The sequence below is a fragment of the Parus major genome, chromosome 2, assembly GCF_001522545.3.
Source record: "Parus major isolate Abel chromosome 2, Parus_major1.1, whole genome shotgun sequence".
Classification (NCBI taxonomy): Eukaryota; Metazoa; Chordata; class Aves; order Passeriformes; family Paridae; genus Parus; species Parus major.
The window spans coordinates 110,749,387-110,766,249 of record NC_031769.1 but is presented as its reverse complement, the minus strand read 5'-3'; the positions used below and the strand labels follow the sequence as shown (position 1 = coordinate 110,766,249).

The 16,863-nt window shown below is 37.8% G+C and overlaps 1 protein-coding gene across 2 annotated transcripts in view; it reads right to left on the bottom strand.

The window, feature by feature from the left end:
• SNTG1 (syntrophin gamma 1) overlaps positions 1–16,863 on the bottom strand; it is a 318,531-nt gene that overhangs the window by 99,697 nt on the left and 201,971 nt on the right. For both annotated transcript variants that reach the window (XM_015619338.2, XM_033512256.1), the window contains 3 exons: positions 9,943–10,045; positions 8,422–8,504; positions 3,079–3,209 (listed from right to left, as the gene is read on the bottom strand). In XM_015619338.2, coding sequence (XP_015474824.1) covers positions 3,079–3,209; positions 8,422–8,504; positions 9,943–10,045 — 317 coding nt within the window. The remainder of the gene's footprint in view (positions 1–3,078; positions 3,210–8,421; positions 8,505–9,942; positions 10,046–16,863) is intronic.

Sequence of the window (16,863 nt, the reverse complement as noted above, 5' to 3'; positions counted from 1 at the left end):
CAAATAAAACTCTGAAATACAAAAAGCTATTAGGCTTTACACAGTGAAAACAGGCTTGTAAATGCTAACCATGGAAAATGTAATGAATTAGTTTTCATTTCATGTTTCTTCCTTATATAATTTTTAATATCTTTTCTTTTATGTTGATGTTTCTAGCAGTCTCTTATAAAAAGTATCTACCTTTCTCTCATAACAAATTCTGAGAGGGAGCGACATTTAAAAATGTTTACAGCAATTTAAAATAAGCTGTTTTGCTAGCAACATAAAATGTTGGTTCTGTGCTTTAAGAAAAACCCACTTCCTCTCTCATACGCATCCTGCATATTTGGGTTTTTTTAAGACTTACTTCTTCATGTTAGACAGAATAGAAGGACACAACGAAAAAATTATCAGAGTAGTTTTTCAAGGTTTGAGTACAAGTTCAGGTATTTTGTTTCATATTAATACACTTTTACTTTCTAGAAATTCAAATCTCAGGAATATCATTACTACCTAAGACACTTCCTTTGTTATGTACAAGTTCTATAATATGAACATTAAGCTTTTTTTTTTTTTATTGATGCAGATGACTGAATTTTAAAACTCTAGATCCATGTACAGCTGCTTATGTGCTAATTCTCCATATAAGCAGTTCTATTCAATTCAATACCTTATCTGAAGTATACAGTAGAACAGATATCAGATTTGACTGCTATGATTTTGGGTGCTTTATGCTTCATTGTTAAAGATAGAACTGAAGGCTTTCACAGAATTTAGTAAAACACCTCCTGCCTCTCTGGTGACTTTATCCTGCTCCAGTTCAGCACAGCCAAGAAGCCTTTGTAGCCTCTGGTTTACACCTTGCCTCCCTGGGGCCAGCCATTGCTCCTCAACAGACCAAGGTAAATATGATCCTGCTCTTACTGGTCAAAAGCTGCTGGCTGGCTTTAGCTCCACAACATTCTACAACAACTATTGCCTCACCTGCATTAATTTCAGCTCTGTGAATAGGAGAAAAAGCTGGCAGACCTAGGCAGTGTAATTCTAAGAAACAACTGCTCTAAGAACCAGCTGAGGCAGTGGACAACATTTGTGCAACTTCCAAATGTTTACCGAGTACCAATAAGAAATAAAATTAACTCCACAAAAATGCCAAACAGATTCTCTTCCCCCAGTTTCTCAGGGTTTCATAAATCCACTTCTAGGGGATTGATTAGAAGAATAAATTATGGAGTAAGCTGCTCTGTACCAGTACACAGCTTTCCTACAGATAATGTCTTTACATACTAGAGCTCACAGGAGTATTTCAGTATGAGAAGTTCAGTCTTACACAGATGATGAATCCATACAATAGCTAGACATTTAAAACTTTTAACAAGTATGGTCTTGTATACTTGCCTTGTTGGATTTTGTAGTTGCTTTCATTTCTATTTCATTGCTTCACAAACAGTAATCATTACAGAATATTCTTCTCTTCCCTCCTATTTTCTTAGGGTTTTATTAGGATAAAATTTTATTTTATTAGGATTTATTAGGATAGTATGAAATTAAACAATGTCAAGTTCTTGGTCTGTATTGGGTCTTTCTGAGATGAATTTTAATTTACACACAGCAGCCCTCATAGTGTTGTGCCTTGCATTGGTAGCTAGAAAGATATTGATTATGAAACAAAGTTTAGGCTACCGCTAAGCAGCGCTGGCACAGCATCAAAGCTGTTGCTCCAGCATTCTCTCCTCACCAATAGGCTGGGGAAACAAAATCTTGGGAGGGCAAATAGCCAGGACAGCTGACCCAAACTGATCAAAGGGATATTCTATACCATATGACATCTGCTCAGCAATGAAAGCTAGGGAAAAGGAAGTGAGGGAGGGCACATTAATTATGACACTTGTCTTCCACAGCAACTACTACATGTACCAAAGCCCTGCTTCCCAGGACGTGACTGAACATCAACTGCTGATGGGAAATTGAGAACAAGTATTTTGGGTTTTTTGCTTCCATGTGTGGCCTTTGCTTTTGCTTTATTAAGCTGCCTTTATCTTCACTCACCAGATTATTTCCATACTATTTCCTTTCCCTCCATCCTGTTGAGAAGGGGAGGGATAGAGAAGCTTTGTTGACACGGCAGCCAGCCATGGTCAACCCATCACAATGATGCAATAAAGTTAAACCCAACTCTGAGCTTTGGACAGCTATCCCAGTGATTGTAAAAAATTGGCAATGTTAACACATGCAAAGTAAAACACAGAAGAAAATAATCTTAGCTATATGGAAGCAACAACAAAAACGTCCCTACTGTAGCTATAAACATAAAGCAAAGAAGTGCAAGATCTGGGAGATACTTATGAGCTCAGGCTCTTGCTTATGGTGCTTGTCTGAGTATGCTTGCAGCTACTCCTGTGCCTGGACATGTATCCCACTGATTTGAACTTCTAGGCTGGCCTCCCAGCCTAAATTGAGCCCCATCTGACCATGATGGACTTCTCTGAAGACTGTCCCTAAGCCTTCTCTGTTCCTCCAAGGGAAGCAAAGGGATAGGATCTTTGCCTGCATAGGCAATGCTTTGTCCAGCCTCACTGCCACCCTCTCTCTTGGCTTATCTTCCCCATAGGGCAGCCAGTCCTTGATGCTCTCAAAAAAGATTATTTCACCCAGTGTAGGTATCAGATGATGTATTTAACACAAACAAAAGGAAACACATCTTAAAAATATTATCACACTGCAGAGCTCAATGCCATAATGCATTGTAAAATCAACAGCATAAAAAAAAAAGCAACTTAGAAAGAAGCTTTTGAAGACAGGTGCATTAGCAGCTATTAAATATGATGACGTGTGTTTCATCTCAAACTGCCAAATGTGCTGAGCCCTAGATGCAAGTAGAAAGATCACCCATTATCTCCCTACATACCTGGTCCCAGCTGATGTCAGAGGAGAATATAAGCCAAGGTGGACCTAGAAGGACCTTTATGAAAGCTCCTATATTTCATGTCTCTGTCAGCTGCTGTGGAAATAATAATGCAATTTCTCCAACAAGGCAAGTCCCTAGGGCATGCATCTGTCAACCAAGAACTCAAGTTTCAACCTTCAGAACTTCTTTACCTGCACAAATCTGATCCTGGAAGGTACTGGGAAAATCGTGAATGAAGAAGTGGAATTAATCGAAGATCACACCACCTTTTCTCCCACCTAAGTCCTGGGGATGCTGGCCATGAGGAACACGATAATGTATCCTGAAAAACATTAAAAGGTCCTTCTCAGTTTCGAATGTCATTGTAAGTACTCAGCAGATTTGGAAAGAATGAGATAGACTTCAAAGGCTCTAATTTGGCAGTGTTCCATTTTTCCCAAATCATTTGTCATTAGTTATTAGTGAGCACTGCAAAGATTCTGAATAGGATCTCTAAATTTTTAACAATATAACCATAATTCAGTTGTTTCCTGTGGCTCTGTACACATTTACATACATATCTTCTCTAATGATATCACCTCAAAACTTGGTAATTGGGAATGGAATTTAACATGCAATGAAAATTGTCAAAACTACATGCTTGTGATGAATAATTTTACCTACTTACAGAAGACATGGTTTATATTAAGACTGAACTTTATCATGTTTATGATCATATCTAAAAGAATGAGTATATAAATGTCTAGAGTCTAATTTGACCAGTATTTTTCAAGAATATAGATTTGCATGAGAAATGCTTATAAAAAGTTAAATTATCAACATCTGTTTCTAAAAATACAACCCCTCTTTCTTTATAAAATGCTTTATAAAGTAGTGCTAACAATAATGTTAATTTTCTGAAAGAGCACAATTTTTTGAAGTGCCTTCTTATAGCAACAAAGGACGAGGAAAAAGCAGAGGTATTTAATGTCTTCTTTACTACAGTCTTTAACAGTAAGACCAGTTATTTGCCTGGTAGAAAACCTCTGAGCTGGGTGACAGGGATTAGGAGCTGAGTGAAGCCACCATAATACCAGGGGAAGTGGTCAGTGATCTGCTGCACAGGCACAGGTCTACGTGGCCAGATGGGATCCACTGAAGAATAGTGAAGAAAGTGCTCATGAAGTCACTTTCCATCATTTACCAGCTGTCCTGGCTAACCAGCAAGGTCTCAGTTGAAAGGAAATTGGCAAATATGATGCCTATCTACAGGACAGGCAAGAAGGAGGATCTGGGGAACTACAGGCCTGTCAGTCTGACCTGGAGGACATGTAGGTCATGGAGCAGATCACTGTGAGTGCCATCCCACACCACATACAGGACAACCAGGGAATCAGGTCAGCCAGCACAGGTTTATGTAAGGCACATCCAGCCTGACCAGCCTGATCTCCATTTATGACCAGATGACCAATCTAGTGAACAAGGCTGTAGATGTTGTCACCTGGACTTTAGTAAAGCCCTTGGCACAGCATTCCCCTGGAGAAACTGGCTGCTCATGGCTTCAATGGGGGCATAGTCCACTGTGTAAAAATCTGTCTGGCTGGATGGGCCCAGAGAGTGGTGGTGACTGGAGATACATGCAGCTGGTGGACAGTCATGACTGGTGCTGTCTAGGGCTCAGTGTTGGGGCCAGCACTATTTAATATTTAATACTGATGATCTGGAAGAGGGGATGAAGTGCACTCTGAGCTGACAGATGACTTCAAGTTTGGGTAGGAGTGTTGGTAGATCTCCTGTAGGGTAGGAAGACACTGCACAGGGGTCTGGACAGGCTGAATAAATGGACTGAGGCCAGTTGTCTGAGATTCAATGAAAAAGTTCCAGGTCCTGCACTTTGGTCACAACAACCTCAGGCAGCACCACAGGCTGGGGGCAGAGTGGCTGGAAACCTGCACAATGAGAAAGGACATGTGGGTGCTGGTCAACAGCAGCTGAACGTGAGCCAGCTGTGCCCTGGTGGCCAAGAAGGCCAATGGTATCCTTGCCTGGATCAGCAATAGTGTGGCCAGCAGGAGCAGGGCAGAGATTGTCCCTCTGTACTGAGCACTGGTGAGACTGCACCTTGAGTGCCATGTTCAGTTTTGTGCCCTTCACTCCAACAAGGACATTGAGGTGTTGGGGCATGTCCAGAAAAGGGTCTGGATGGAAAAGGGTCTCTGAGGAGCAGCTGAGGGAGCTGATGTTGTTTAGCCTGGAGAAAGGAAGGCTCAGGGGAGACCTTATTGCTCTCCACCATTACTTGAAATGAGGCCACAGCCAGGTGGGGCTTGACAGCTTCTCCCAAGTAACAAGTGACGGTATATCAATATATAAGTAAAATTAAACCTGCTGATTTACATTCTTTTTAAACTCAAACTTCATATTTTTTTATAGTGGTATCTTCTATAAGATAAATATTACAAAAAATAAATATACCTTCTGTTTTTCTAGAGTATGCATGTTGCATAAGATCTATGGAATTATAAAGCTTTACAAATTTGAATTTTACTTTTACATATATGCTCATATATCTTTTATGTATATGAAACAAAATATCACAGTAAATATCATGTTAGCTGAGCAGCAGGCTTTTCATAGGTAGTTCACTTATTTAAAACACTGAATCTCTGGTGAAAAATTCCACAGCTTCAATAAAAATAAATAAATTATTGGCTAGGAAGACTACACTAGGTTGTTGTTTTGAACGTCTTAAATTTTTCATGTTTTCTCTCTGATTTTGGGAACCTTTCTTCACCTGTGATTAAACTTGGGGAAAAGATGAAATGCAGTAAAAGTTCAGATACAAACTGTAGGCCTAGATATGGCTACAAGAAAAATGTTAACCCTATCTTTAGACTACATAACACTGTGAACTGTTGACAAAAGACCAAAACCAGTCTTTTCTACTTCAAGTTCTGAGTCAGAAGTCTCCTTCATATGAATCAACAAGACTATAAAATAGGAAACAAGACTATGGCTGTAAGTCACAGAATCATGGAATGTGAGGTGGACAGGACCCACAAGGTTCATCAAGCCCAACTCTTGGCACTGCACAGGATATCCCCAATAATCCCACAGTGTTCCTGAGAGTTTTTTTCAAACTCTTCTTGCCCTCTTTCAGACTGATGCTGTGACCACTTCCCTGGGAAGCCTGTCCTAGTGCTCAACCATCCTCTAAGCAAAGAACCTTTTTCTAACATCCAAACTAAACCTTGCAGACACACCATTCCCCTGGGCCCTGTCACTGGTATCCACACAGAAGAGATCAGGGTCTACCTCTCTTCTTCTCCTCACCAGGAAGTTGTAATTGCCATGAGGTCTCCCCTCAGTCTCCTCTTCTCGAGGCTGAACAGACCAAGTGACATCAGTCTCGCCTCATACAGCTTCTCCTCCAGAAGAGGACCCTTCACCATCTTCGTTTACCTCCTTTGGAGCTCTCTAAGACCTTTGTATTTGTTTTATACTGTGGCACCTAAAACTGCCCCCAACACTCGAGGTGAGGCTGCCCCAGGGCAGAGCAGAGCAGGACAATCCCCTCCCTTGCCCAGCTGGCCATGCTGTGCCTGATGCTCCCCAGGACATGCTTGGCCCTCCTGGCTGCCAGGGCACTGCTGGCTCATCTTCAACTTGCCAGTGACCAGGACCCCCAGGTCCCTTTCTGTGACATTGCTTACCAGCTTCTCATTCCCCACTCTGTGTGTGCACCCAGGGTTGCCTTCTCCCAGGTGCAGAATCCAGCTCTTGCCCTTGTTAAAATTCATATTGTTGGTGGCTGCTCAGCCCTCCAACTTGTCAAGGTCTCTGTAAAGCCTCTCTGTCTTTGAGGGAGTTAAAAGTTTCCCCAAATTTTTGTATCAACTGCAAACTTATTTAGTATCCCTTTGAGTCCTGAACCCAAGTCACTGATCAGAATGCTGATGAGCACTGGATGTGAGATACAGCCCTGCAGAACCCCACTAGTGACCATTCACCAGCCTAAATTCACTCTGTTCACCATAACTCTTTGTGTCCAACAATGAGCCAGTTGCTCACCGATCACATGTTTACACAGCTGACAGAACTCCTTCTAGAAAATATTCTGAGAAAAAGGAAGAGCTGTGGCTTAAGAGTTGTACGTAACTTAGGAATTCATGTTGAGGGCTCCTTTGGTTTTATGAAGAATTCTGTTCCCATGACTAGGGGACATATAAGAACCACATCTTGGTCTTCACTAGAAAATTTAATTTAGGGTGAATTACAGACTCCTGATACTAGATTATATTATCTAAATGGAAACAAGAACACTTGGTTTCAGTTAATTATTTCAGTTAATTATTTCTATTTGAGCTATTTCTAGTTCAAATGGAAACTAGAGCTCATCTAGATAAGCTTTGACACCTGCAAAAACGAATTCACAAATAAAAGCATGTTTTTATCATAAAAGCAAAATTAGAATTATAGCAGCTAGTTGAATAAATCAGCCTAGCATCTACTGCCACAGCATTTTTATATACATACATTCATATCTATATAGATACATGAGAAAGGTCTGCTTTTGTTGATGCTGTACAAATTACATCTATTTTTATTGTTATTTGATATAAATTTTATTGATGTTATCTTTATGCCTTCCACTTTCTAAAATTTGTATATTTCTGAAGGGTTTTCCAGATGATAATTGTGTTTAAATCTGTGGTATTGATATTTAAATCTGTGGGCTGCTATTTAAAACCTTTAATAGAAAAACATGAAAGTACAATAAAACAAGGTGAAATTTAGAAGTGGCTGCTCAGCATGGCTTACATTTCAGGTTTTTAAATATTTGTTTTTTAAATTATAATCTATACTGGTTTATTTATTCTGTGCTTTTTCTATTTTCATCTATCACAAAACCAAATACTCAACAAAAACCCTCAAACTATATAAAATAAAGGAAATTTTGCATTTTCTGGCTAAAAAAAAAATTAAAGTCCCTTGTTGCACTTCAAAGGCATCTTTTAGTAAATATCTGATCAGACATCTGTAGCATTTTATCCCAGAGACATTCTTTTCCATAAAGTTATCTCACTTCGGGTAAGATTTTAAGTACACATTACCAGAAGTAAAACACTCTCACCTTAAAAATAGGCACTTAATCATCTTTTGCCAAAACCTTTAGATAATGCATGCAATATTAGTAATGGAAAATAGTCTCAAAAAGTGTCTTCCTTTTTTATAAATAGATATATTTTAATTTAAGGAGTTTTAATTCCTATGCAGAGAAAAAAATGTAGATGGAAAACCTTTTGCAAAGTCCCTACTGCCCATGTAAACAGCAACCACATGTATCAAGGTATAATCTCAGTTGTAATAATTTGTGACAGTTTAATTCCCAGCCATAATTTCTGGCTATTTTTTTTTCCCTTCTACAGAACTGTCTGTCTCCAGAGTTAGGTAGAGCTCTTCCCTGTTAAATGTCCTTTATTTGTACTTCTAATTAGTTATTATACTATAAATATTCCTCTGTTTAATTCCATTGAGGAGATTCAAGCTCTTACCGTGTTGTTGGGGTGGTAGTTGAGATGCAAACCACTGTCACAGAGGGGAGAGGATGTGCCACTGCTTTGGTCACTGGGGGCACCTAAGACAAATACAAACACAAATTCACAAGAAAATTCTTCATTCATCTATGATGACATAATTCAAATTTGTATGTGTATGTATGCATTCTCCCCACACCCTAATAACTTCTATCATATACAGCAATTATAATTATAATTAATTTACTTTCTGCATTCAGCCAGTATCAGTCTTCTGGCTTGAGTGGAATGTCTTTGTAAGCTAAATAGAAGCTCAAGAACAACTTTCCCAGTGCTTTGATTAAAAAAGAAAGTTAATGTCTGTTTGACAAGAAAAATCACATATTTCTTTCAAATTTGATAATAAAAGGGAAGTGTGTACCTTCTCTGTTGGTTTTTACTTGAAGGAACTCATCAGATAACCATTTTGTTACTCTCAGTGGAGTTTACAGTTCTGAATGTTATTGTAATGGTTTAAGAAATTACAGTGCTACACCTCAAGAGTGACATGATAGGATCCATGCAAATGCACATTCCTGTGCATCACTAAGACTACTCTGTGGTACCACAGCCTTTCATAAAAGGGACAGAGGTACCGGGACACATTATTATTTAAGAATAGAGTGTTCTGATTTTTTTCTTGTTTCATTTAAAGTTAATACATAGAGAAGAGAAAAAGACAATATTCCATCAAATGTTTGTATAAAATCTTATTTCATTATTTAGATTATTTAATTCCTGCTAATTTAAAATCAAAGGCTAGAAGTATTGAAATCAAATATTTATTTCTTTTTGCTTAAAACTTGAGCAATTTAGTTCACACTCTTAGGGAGCAAAAAGCAGAAGGAAAGCAGAGGTTGCAAAAGGCACAGGCTGATATATAAATATGCTTAGATATGCTGCAATTGTCTATAATTATGCATCCACACTTACAATTTAATATAATTAAAGGAAGACAGCTGTCTCCATACGACTCTCATGGGTCTAGTTCACTACAACTCAGTTTGGACTAAAACAAAATACTTACCATTCCAGAGTAATTTATTCTTAGGTAGACAGACATCTCCACCAAAGCCTCTGAATTTTAAACAGCAAAATTAAGTCCTCTAAATATATACACAAAATCTCATTTTCACATTTACTAGAAAAAATTCCCTGGGACTAAAATACTAGCTGATGCTGCCCGAAAAATTGATTTTAAATACTCTGCATGAGGATGTGAGCTATTGCAAACTAATGTAATTCTACTGTTTTTCCTGCAAATTCACTGATTCACACCAGCCAAATGCCTGGTTATCTGTTTTTCAACCATAGATAGCAATTTTTCTCTTGAGGTCAATGTTAACACAAGCCCTGGCAAATGGAGCAACTCATATTTAGGCAGTAAGGATGATTGTAAAAGCTGCTGTCAATCACTCTTAATGCATGGTAGTTTCAGAAGCTGCAAGTGTTCATGGGTATTGAATTGAGGGTTCTTTTGGCCAAGTAATAAAGGCTTACATGCACAGTCTTCATTCAGTGGCAGTTTGAGAAAAGCAGGTGCTCTTTTCAGAAAGGACACAGTTAGGGTCACCTCTTCCCCTGCGTTGCGAAGGACCTGTACCTGGAAAAGAAATACAGGCAGACACCTTGAAATAAATTTATGGCCAAAATGCATTAGGAAATGTAAGCAGCACCATACAGCTTTCGCATAGCAGACTATAACTGCTTAGCAGATGATTGCAATTACATTTTTTTGAGAGGAAACTGAGACATAAAACTAGCTATGTACTTGTCAATTGTGTTTCCAGACACACATACAGTTAATGTGGTGAGGGGCGCATTAGCCTTCTATATGAGTACTGGCTTTGACCTGTGCTATTGAAGAACTTGCTCCATTCAGCTATGTAATTCCTTCTTTCAGGTGTGGAATCATCCTCCCTAGCACGTGTTTATTTTTAAAAAATAAATAAATATTTTCTTTACGCATATGTATTTAGTCTTTTCTTATAAATCCTCAACCGAAACAACAGTAGTTTCCACAGCTGTGCCATAATCCTATGAGCAAGTCTTTCCAACACTCAGAGTTAAATTTAGCTTAAGCACTACAGCATGGATGAGAGACCTAATCTTCATCACAGACACAGAGGCAAAGAACCTATTTTAAGCTTTAAATCTTAGATAAGCACAGGCTCAGGTCTTGCCAAAGGGCAGCTTGCATTTTGGACATAGAATGAGCAAAGCACCTATCCAGCTGTGAATACTTTTAGCCTTGCTGTGCTCTCCCATAGTTTCCCCTTTGGCTTTTGGTCATCTTTAGCTTTTTTGGGGTACAGCTGCAGACACCCCAAACATACAGCAGAGTGAGGGACTCCAGGCACCTCCCAAGAGTAGCCGTAAGGAGGCACAAAAGCAACTAAGCAAAATGCTGTATTAAATAGCTGAGGAGGAACATCTGAATTGGTTTATAACATACCCAAGAAGAATCAGATCTGTTTCAGAGAACAACCATTTCCCGTTCTGGCTCTATAACTTCAAAACTCTTCAAGGGTTGATTTAATTTGGGCTTACAATGACAGAAGATTGCACCATGCCTCTCTTTGAGTGACTGTGTTCATAGTGTGCAGAGAGCCAGCTCACAGGCAGCCACATTCAGAGAGCTGCTACACAGTGAGACATTAGGCAAACATTTATAACATATAACACATATCTGTTCCCTTTCTCCTGTGTAGCTGGATAACACACAGGTAACCCCTCCATCATGCTGCTGCTTGTGAGAAAGCCTTGTAAAAAATTTATGAAGCATTGTTATTCTTCAATTATGCCTGTCAATAACCTACTCAACAGATTTATTTATATGCATGTGTATCACTATATTGGGATGCTTTCACATGGAATCACTGCTTTATGCTGTTAACTTTAAGTAATTCTTTGGGAAAAAATGTCAACTTTGCCTTGAAACACCATATTTCGTACTCCATGCTGGTTGCCACAGAGGACTGACAATATGATGACAGAATATTTAATTCACTAACAGAAATTTTAGGGTCTTTATTGTTTAAAATAGCACAGCGGTTGCCAATGCACATTTTGCAGTTTAGTAGGTATTTATATGTGCGCAAATAAACACAGAAACATCAAAACATTTAATTAACTTCATGCCAAAAGCTTCATCTGTAACACAGAATCAGAGAATCATTTAGGTTAAAACACGAGTCTCTTTGATGAGCAGTTCCCATTTCTGATGCATTTTCTATCTTAAAATTTGTAAGTGGCAATTATTTCCTAGAAAGATGACTTGTGCAGAAAAGTAGACCAAGACTCCAAAGTCCTGAATTCAACCAGAGAAAACATCCTATATTCTCAGCCTCCGTAGAAAATTCATTCTTTTCCTCTCTTATGTAGCAGTCACACAGTTCAGAGTAGTCAGAGCCAAAGCAGAAATTTACAGGTATGTACTCTATTGCTTCAACAGACTAGAAAAAGTTCAGGAAAACAGAGCTACTTTCTGCTGTTAAAAAAAAAAAAAAAGTATTTATTTTTGCTCAGGAACAGAGAATAAATAAGTGAAGTTACAGCATGACTATGTTTAATTTATAAAGTCACCTTTTAAGATAAGAATAAGTGGATATCATCTGTGAAAGAAGCTGAGAGAGTAACTGCCCTAAATCGTTCTTCCAAGAGTCTACATGATTTCACTTGATAATATATTGCTTTGTAAAGCCTGTAATAGGCCATTAGTAGCCTACTGTGACCTTTTTCTCTAAACTCTCTCTCCCTGAAACCTCTTTATCTCACAGGATGAAAACTTTAAGCTGGAACACATTTTAGTTGAAATCAGCAATACTTGTATCAGTCAACTGTATTTTGGAGTGTATGAAGCAAATAATCCAGAATTTTGACATGCAGAATTAAAGACTAAAGACAGATAAAAGATTAAAAGAGAAAACTACTAGGTAATGATTACAAGAAAGAGCAGATGAGTTATTGATCCCATTTTGCTTACTTTCTAGTTATTAACAAAGCCATTCTGGGAAATAAGGTTAGGTGAAGAAAATGAGAATTTTAATTACTTCATTGTATTCTTCTAGCTTTCAGTTGAAAGCTTTACTGTTATTTCACATTCTTTGTTTTTACTTTACATAAGAAATGAATAATCAAATTACTAAAGATAATGCTAGCCACAAATAAGAGTCTGTATCAGTACTAAATTTAAATTAGGGCCTCATTCCCACTGTGTATAAATGGTTAACAAAATTCAATATTTCTAAAACATAGCTATATAAGTAAAAAGATTTTCAGTTCATTACTGCTAATAGAGAAGCCATTTCTAAATTTGCATAAAATAAAAATATTTAAAACATTTTGCAATCCTGGTCACTGGCAAGTTGAACATGAGTCAGCAGTGCCCTGGCAGCCAGGAGGGCCAACTCTGTATCCTGGGCACAGAATTTCCAGCTGGGCAAGGGATGGGATTGTCCCGCTCTGCCCTGCACTGGGGCAGCCTCACCTGGAGTGCTGGGGGCAGTGGAGAACACCACCATTTAAAAAAGACATCAAGCTATTAGAGAGTGTCTAAATGAGAGCCATGAGGCTCGTGAAGGGTCTGGAGGTAAAATCTTGGCTGAGGTGGCTGAGGTCACTTGGTGTGTTCAGCCTGAAGGTGAGGAGACTGAGGGGAGACCTCACTGTGGTCTTCAACACCCTCAGGTCAGGAAGAGGAGGGGCAGGTATCAATCGCTTAATTCCCAAGACCAGTGACAGAACTCAAGGAAACAGCTGAAACTGAGTCAGGGGAGGTTTAGTTTGGATATCAGGAAAAGATTTTACACCCAGACAGTGGTTGAACACTGGAACAGGTTCCACAGGGAAGAGGTCACAGCACCAAGCCTGACAGAATTCAAGAAATGTTTGGACAACACCCTGAGGCACATGCTGTGACTCTTGGAGTGTCTTGCACAGGAGCTGGACTTGGTGTTCTTGATCGGTCCCTTCCAACTTTTTATCATATATGAAGTGTTTGGTGAAGGTGAGAAAAATTCCCAGTGCTAAATCCAGGGAATATTTGTATGACAAAAACTTAGCTCAGTAGTAGACGTAGCATTTCCAATTTCTAACTAGTTTATATATTCCCATTGTATACCATGGAGAAACTCCCGTCAAAAGAGATCTGTCAATTTCTAAAGCAATGCATCTTAAATTGAAGAAAATGCATGACCAGACACCATTAAAAGATTTGCTTATTGTTTGTACCATTAAAAGGTAATGAGCTGTTTTATTTCCAGAGGCTATACAGATCATTCAAGATGCATGTTTTTGGTTTTTTTTGTTAATATTTTTGAAATATTCTATCAAGCCTTAGATTTTAGGCATATGAATTTACCTGTGTCAAGTTTTAATTTTTCTATTTAAAAATGAATAATAGTAACACTTAGTATGTTGATATAGAAGTTGTATGGATTAAATAATGGAAAGCTATTTAGTACTGATGTTACTACTTTATTTAGCTTTATTTTTCAATTTCAGCTAATGAGTAATATCAGCTATTCATTTGTTGGTGCTCAGCATCTAACAAAGCCATCCCTGTAAAAGAAAGAAGCCATGACACTGAAAAATATTAACATCTCCTCATCAACACTATTGATATATATATTAAATTCCTGCTGCTGTTTTAAAAATCATATATATATATAATTCAGAATGCGTTCATGTGAAGAGAACTACACAAACGGAAACATTAAATATTGGCAATAAACTTTCTTATGCAATATACAACCTTACTACCAGTGGGACCAAGAATTAATTTACTTCTACCACAAATAGCCTAACATCAAGTTAGGATGTTCATGAATGAAGTGAGATAAGCAAAAAGCCCAGTAGCTGTGTGAAATGTTGACATTTAAAGAGTCAGTGTTTCTGGAGCAACAGTGACTATATTTCTATGCAATTACTGTAATGACTGTTATTTGGGGGTTATTTGAAAAAGTAAATTTTATGGTAATGTGTGATATTGCTGAAGAAAATATCTGCATAATAACAGCACTAATCTGAATTTTTAATAATGTCTACAATGATATTGCCTTTTAATTTTATTTTAAATTCCCAGTTCAAGAAAACATTTGAGCATATGCTGAAGTCTCTTTCCATATATTCAGGAAAGCAATGAAGCATGAAGTCCCTCTGACTTCACTAAGTATTCTTTCCTGAATAAGACTATAAATCCCCTCTCAAATTACCAGTGAAATTTACCCACCAATAAAGTGGTAAGGATTTAAAACAGTCACTTATCCCAAGATGTGTGTTCTCTTGAACTGGATCAAATTTCACTCTTCATTTTTTAAAGAAAAAATCAATTTACTGGTGAATACCTTGAGCTTTATAAATTTTGGGAAAACAGAAAAAAAAAAAAAAAAAGAAGGTAGAAGCTTTTCTAGCCACTCTACAGTTACACAATGCACAAGTATCAAGTCCATCAGCAGATAACACGGCACACATTTTAACACAATCACACAGAGGTCAAAAGCTACAAGGTTTCATGCACACAACTGCCTTGAATTTGAGTTTCTTTTAAAAATCAACTGCTTTATTTAGTAAAAGCCATATAGTTAATACAAAATTATTAGGAACACATTAGTGCATAGTGAGTTTTTAATTCCTATTATCTAACAGTTATCACAGTATTTGCCAACAATTGAAGTGAATCAAGAAATATAATATCAAGAGGTATCAAAGCTTTTTTTCCTTCAGAAAACTTCTCTTTCCAATACACTTGCATTTTATGGCAGAAATTCCTACTCAGACTGCACAACTGAAAGTACACTTCAGACTATAGTTTGACACTATTACAATTGTAGATGTTAAGTTTTAGCTGTTTGGCTCCAAAACCCATGTTAGATATTTAGACTTAAATTCAAATTCAAATTCACACTAGAACTGGGGGCTTGTCACTATAGGACATGGAATGGCTCACACAGACACAGTTCAATGTATGATTGGGAAAAGGAGGAGTTTATTTTTGTGGCTCCAGTATTTATGGATTCTCAACAATGACCAGGGATTGGATAATTAGGTTACCACCTTCCCAACCACACTGGTCATGAGAAATGTCCATCAAAAGACACTTCTTGGAAAGAATGTATAAACATCTGTGTTTATAGTTACTTTCCTGGGAACATGGCTAAAAACTACGAAAACAAGATTAGAAGGTTTAATTTTCAAGGTGGCAGGGGCTATCTCAAGCAAGGGGACAGGTACACTTCCCAAGAACACAGGAAGACATTCCCTTCTATTCTGAGCTCTCTTCTGCTTCTGTTTCCTGCTACTAGCACTGTTTTGAAAAAGTGCAGGGGGAGGCAGTAACATAAGAACCTACAGCAAAGACACCCTCTAGTGCCCACCATTAAGGAATTATTCTGAAAAGTGCAGACAGAGGTTAATGGACCTGCAAGATGACACAGCAATGGAACTGAAGCAGTGCTTGCTTAGTGAATGTGCCAGCTACTAAGGTACTACACAAAAGGTCATTTCAGAGTAACATACACAGAGATTCAGGGTTTCATGCTTTTCAACAAGTCCCATCAGGCTGGCCACTTAGAAGGAAAATTACTCTTGATCCCAGCTGACAGCATGTGTTTAAGCTGGACCATTAGGTTGTTTCTCAGATGTACAGAATTATACCAGTCATCCTGTAGGTATATTCAGGCTTCCTTCGTTGATCCTTGCTCTATCTGTTTTCACAGGCTCATGGGCTTTAGTTACAGAAGTACCAGGACATGCAACCTCGAGACTGCCATATAAAGCATTAGCAGAAAACTAAGTGATCCTGCTTTAAAAATAGATCTCATCATCTTTCAAGCCTACATGCCAAGTAGGCCACTTATATTAGCTAGCACTGAGAGACACATGCAGAATTTCCTTCACAGAAATGACTAAAATAATCAGATATGAATAAGTGTAATGAGGAGTTAGGAGAAATAGATTAATTTAATAAAAAATTATTGAGAACATAATTAACCTACAAAATAAAAAAACATCCACCAAACAATAGAAGATCAAATATAGATCACACAGGGGACATAGACTCCTGTCAGTCCTTTCTTCAATGCACTTACAAAATAAAACATTATTACTGTTTCTTCAGTGATCTATTTAAGATCAAGTTGGGAAAAAAAGAATATGGTTTCAAACTTTTAAGTCTAACATTTGTGGAATGAAGCGCTTCCAAATCTGTCTAAAAGATCTGACAGCACCTTTCTGGAAATCTTTAGCCTTTCTTATACTCCACAATCAGCATGAAAATGTTTATTACTCTTTCAGTCAGAATACAGGGCAACTAATTATTGCTCAGTTGTGTGTTTATGTTTTGAAAATAAATATAGGAATGCCTTAGCAAAATAAATGCAAACAAAAAAAAAAATATTAAAAGAAAAGTCTGCAGCATGT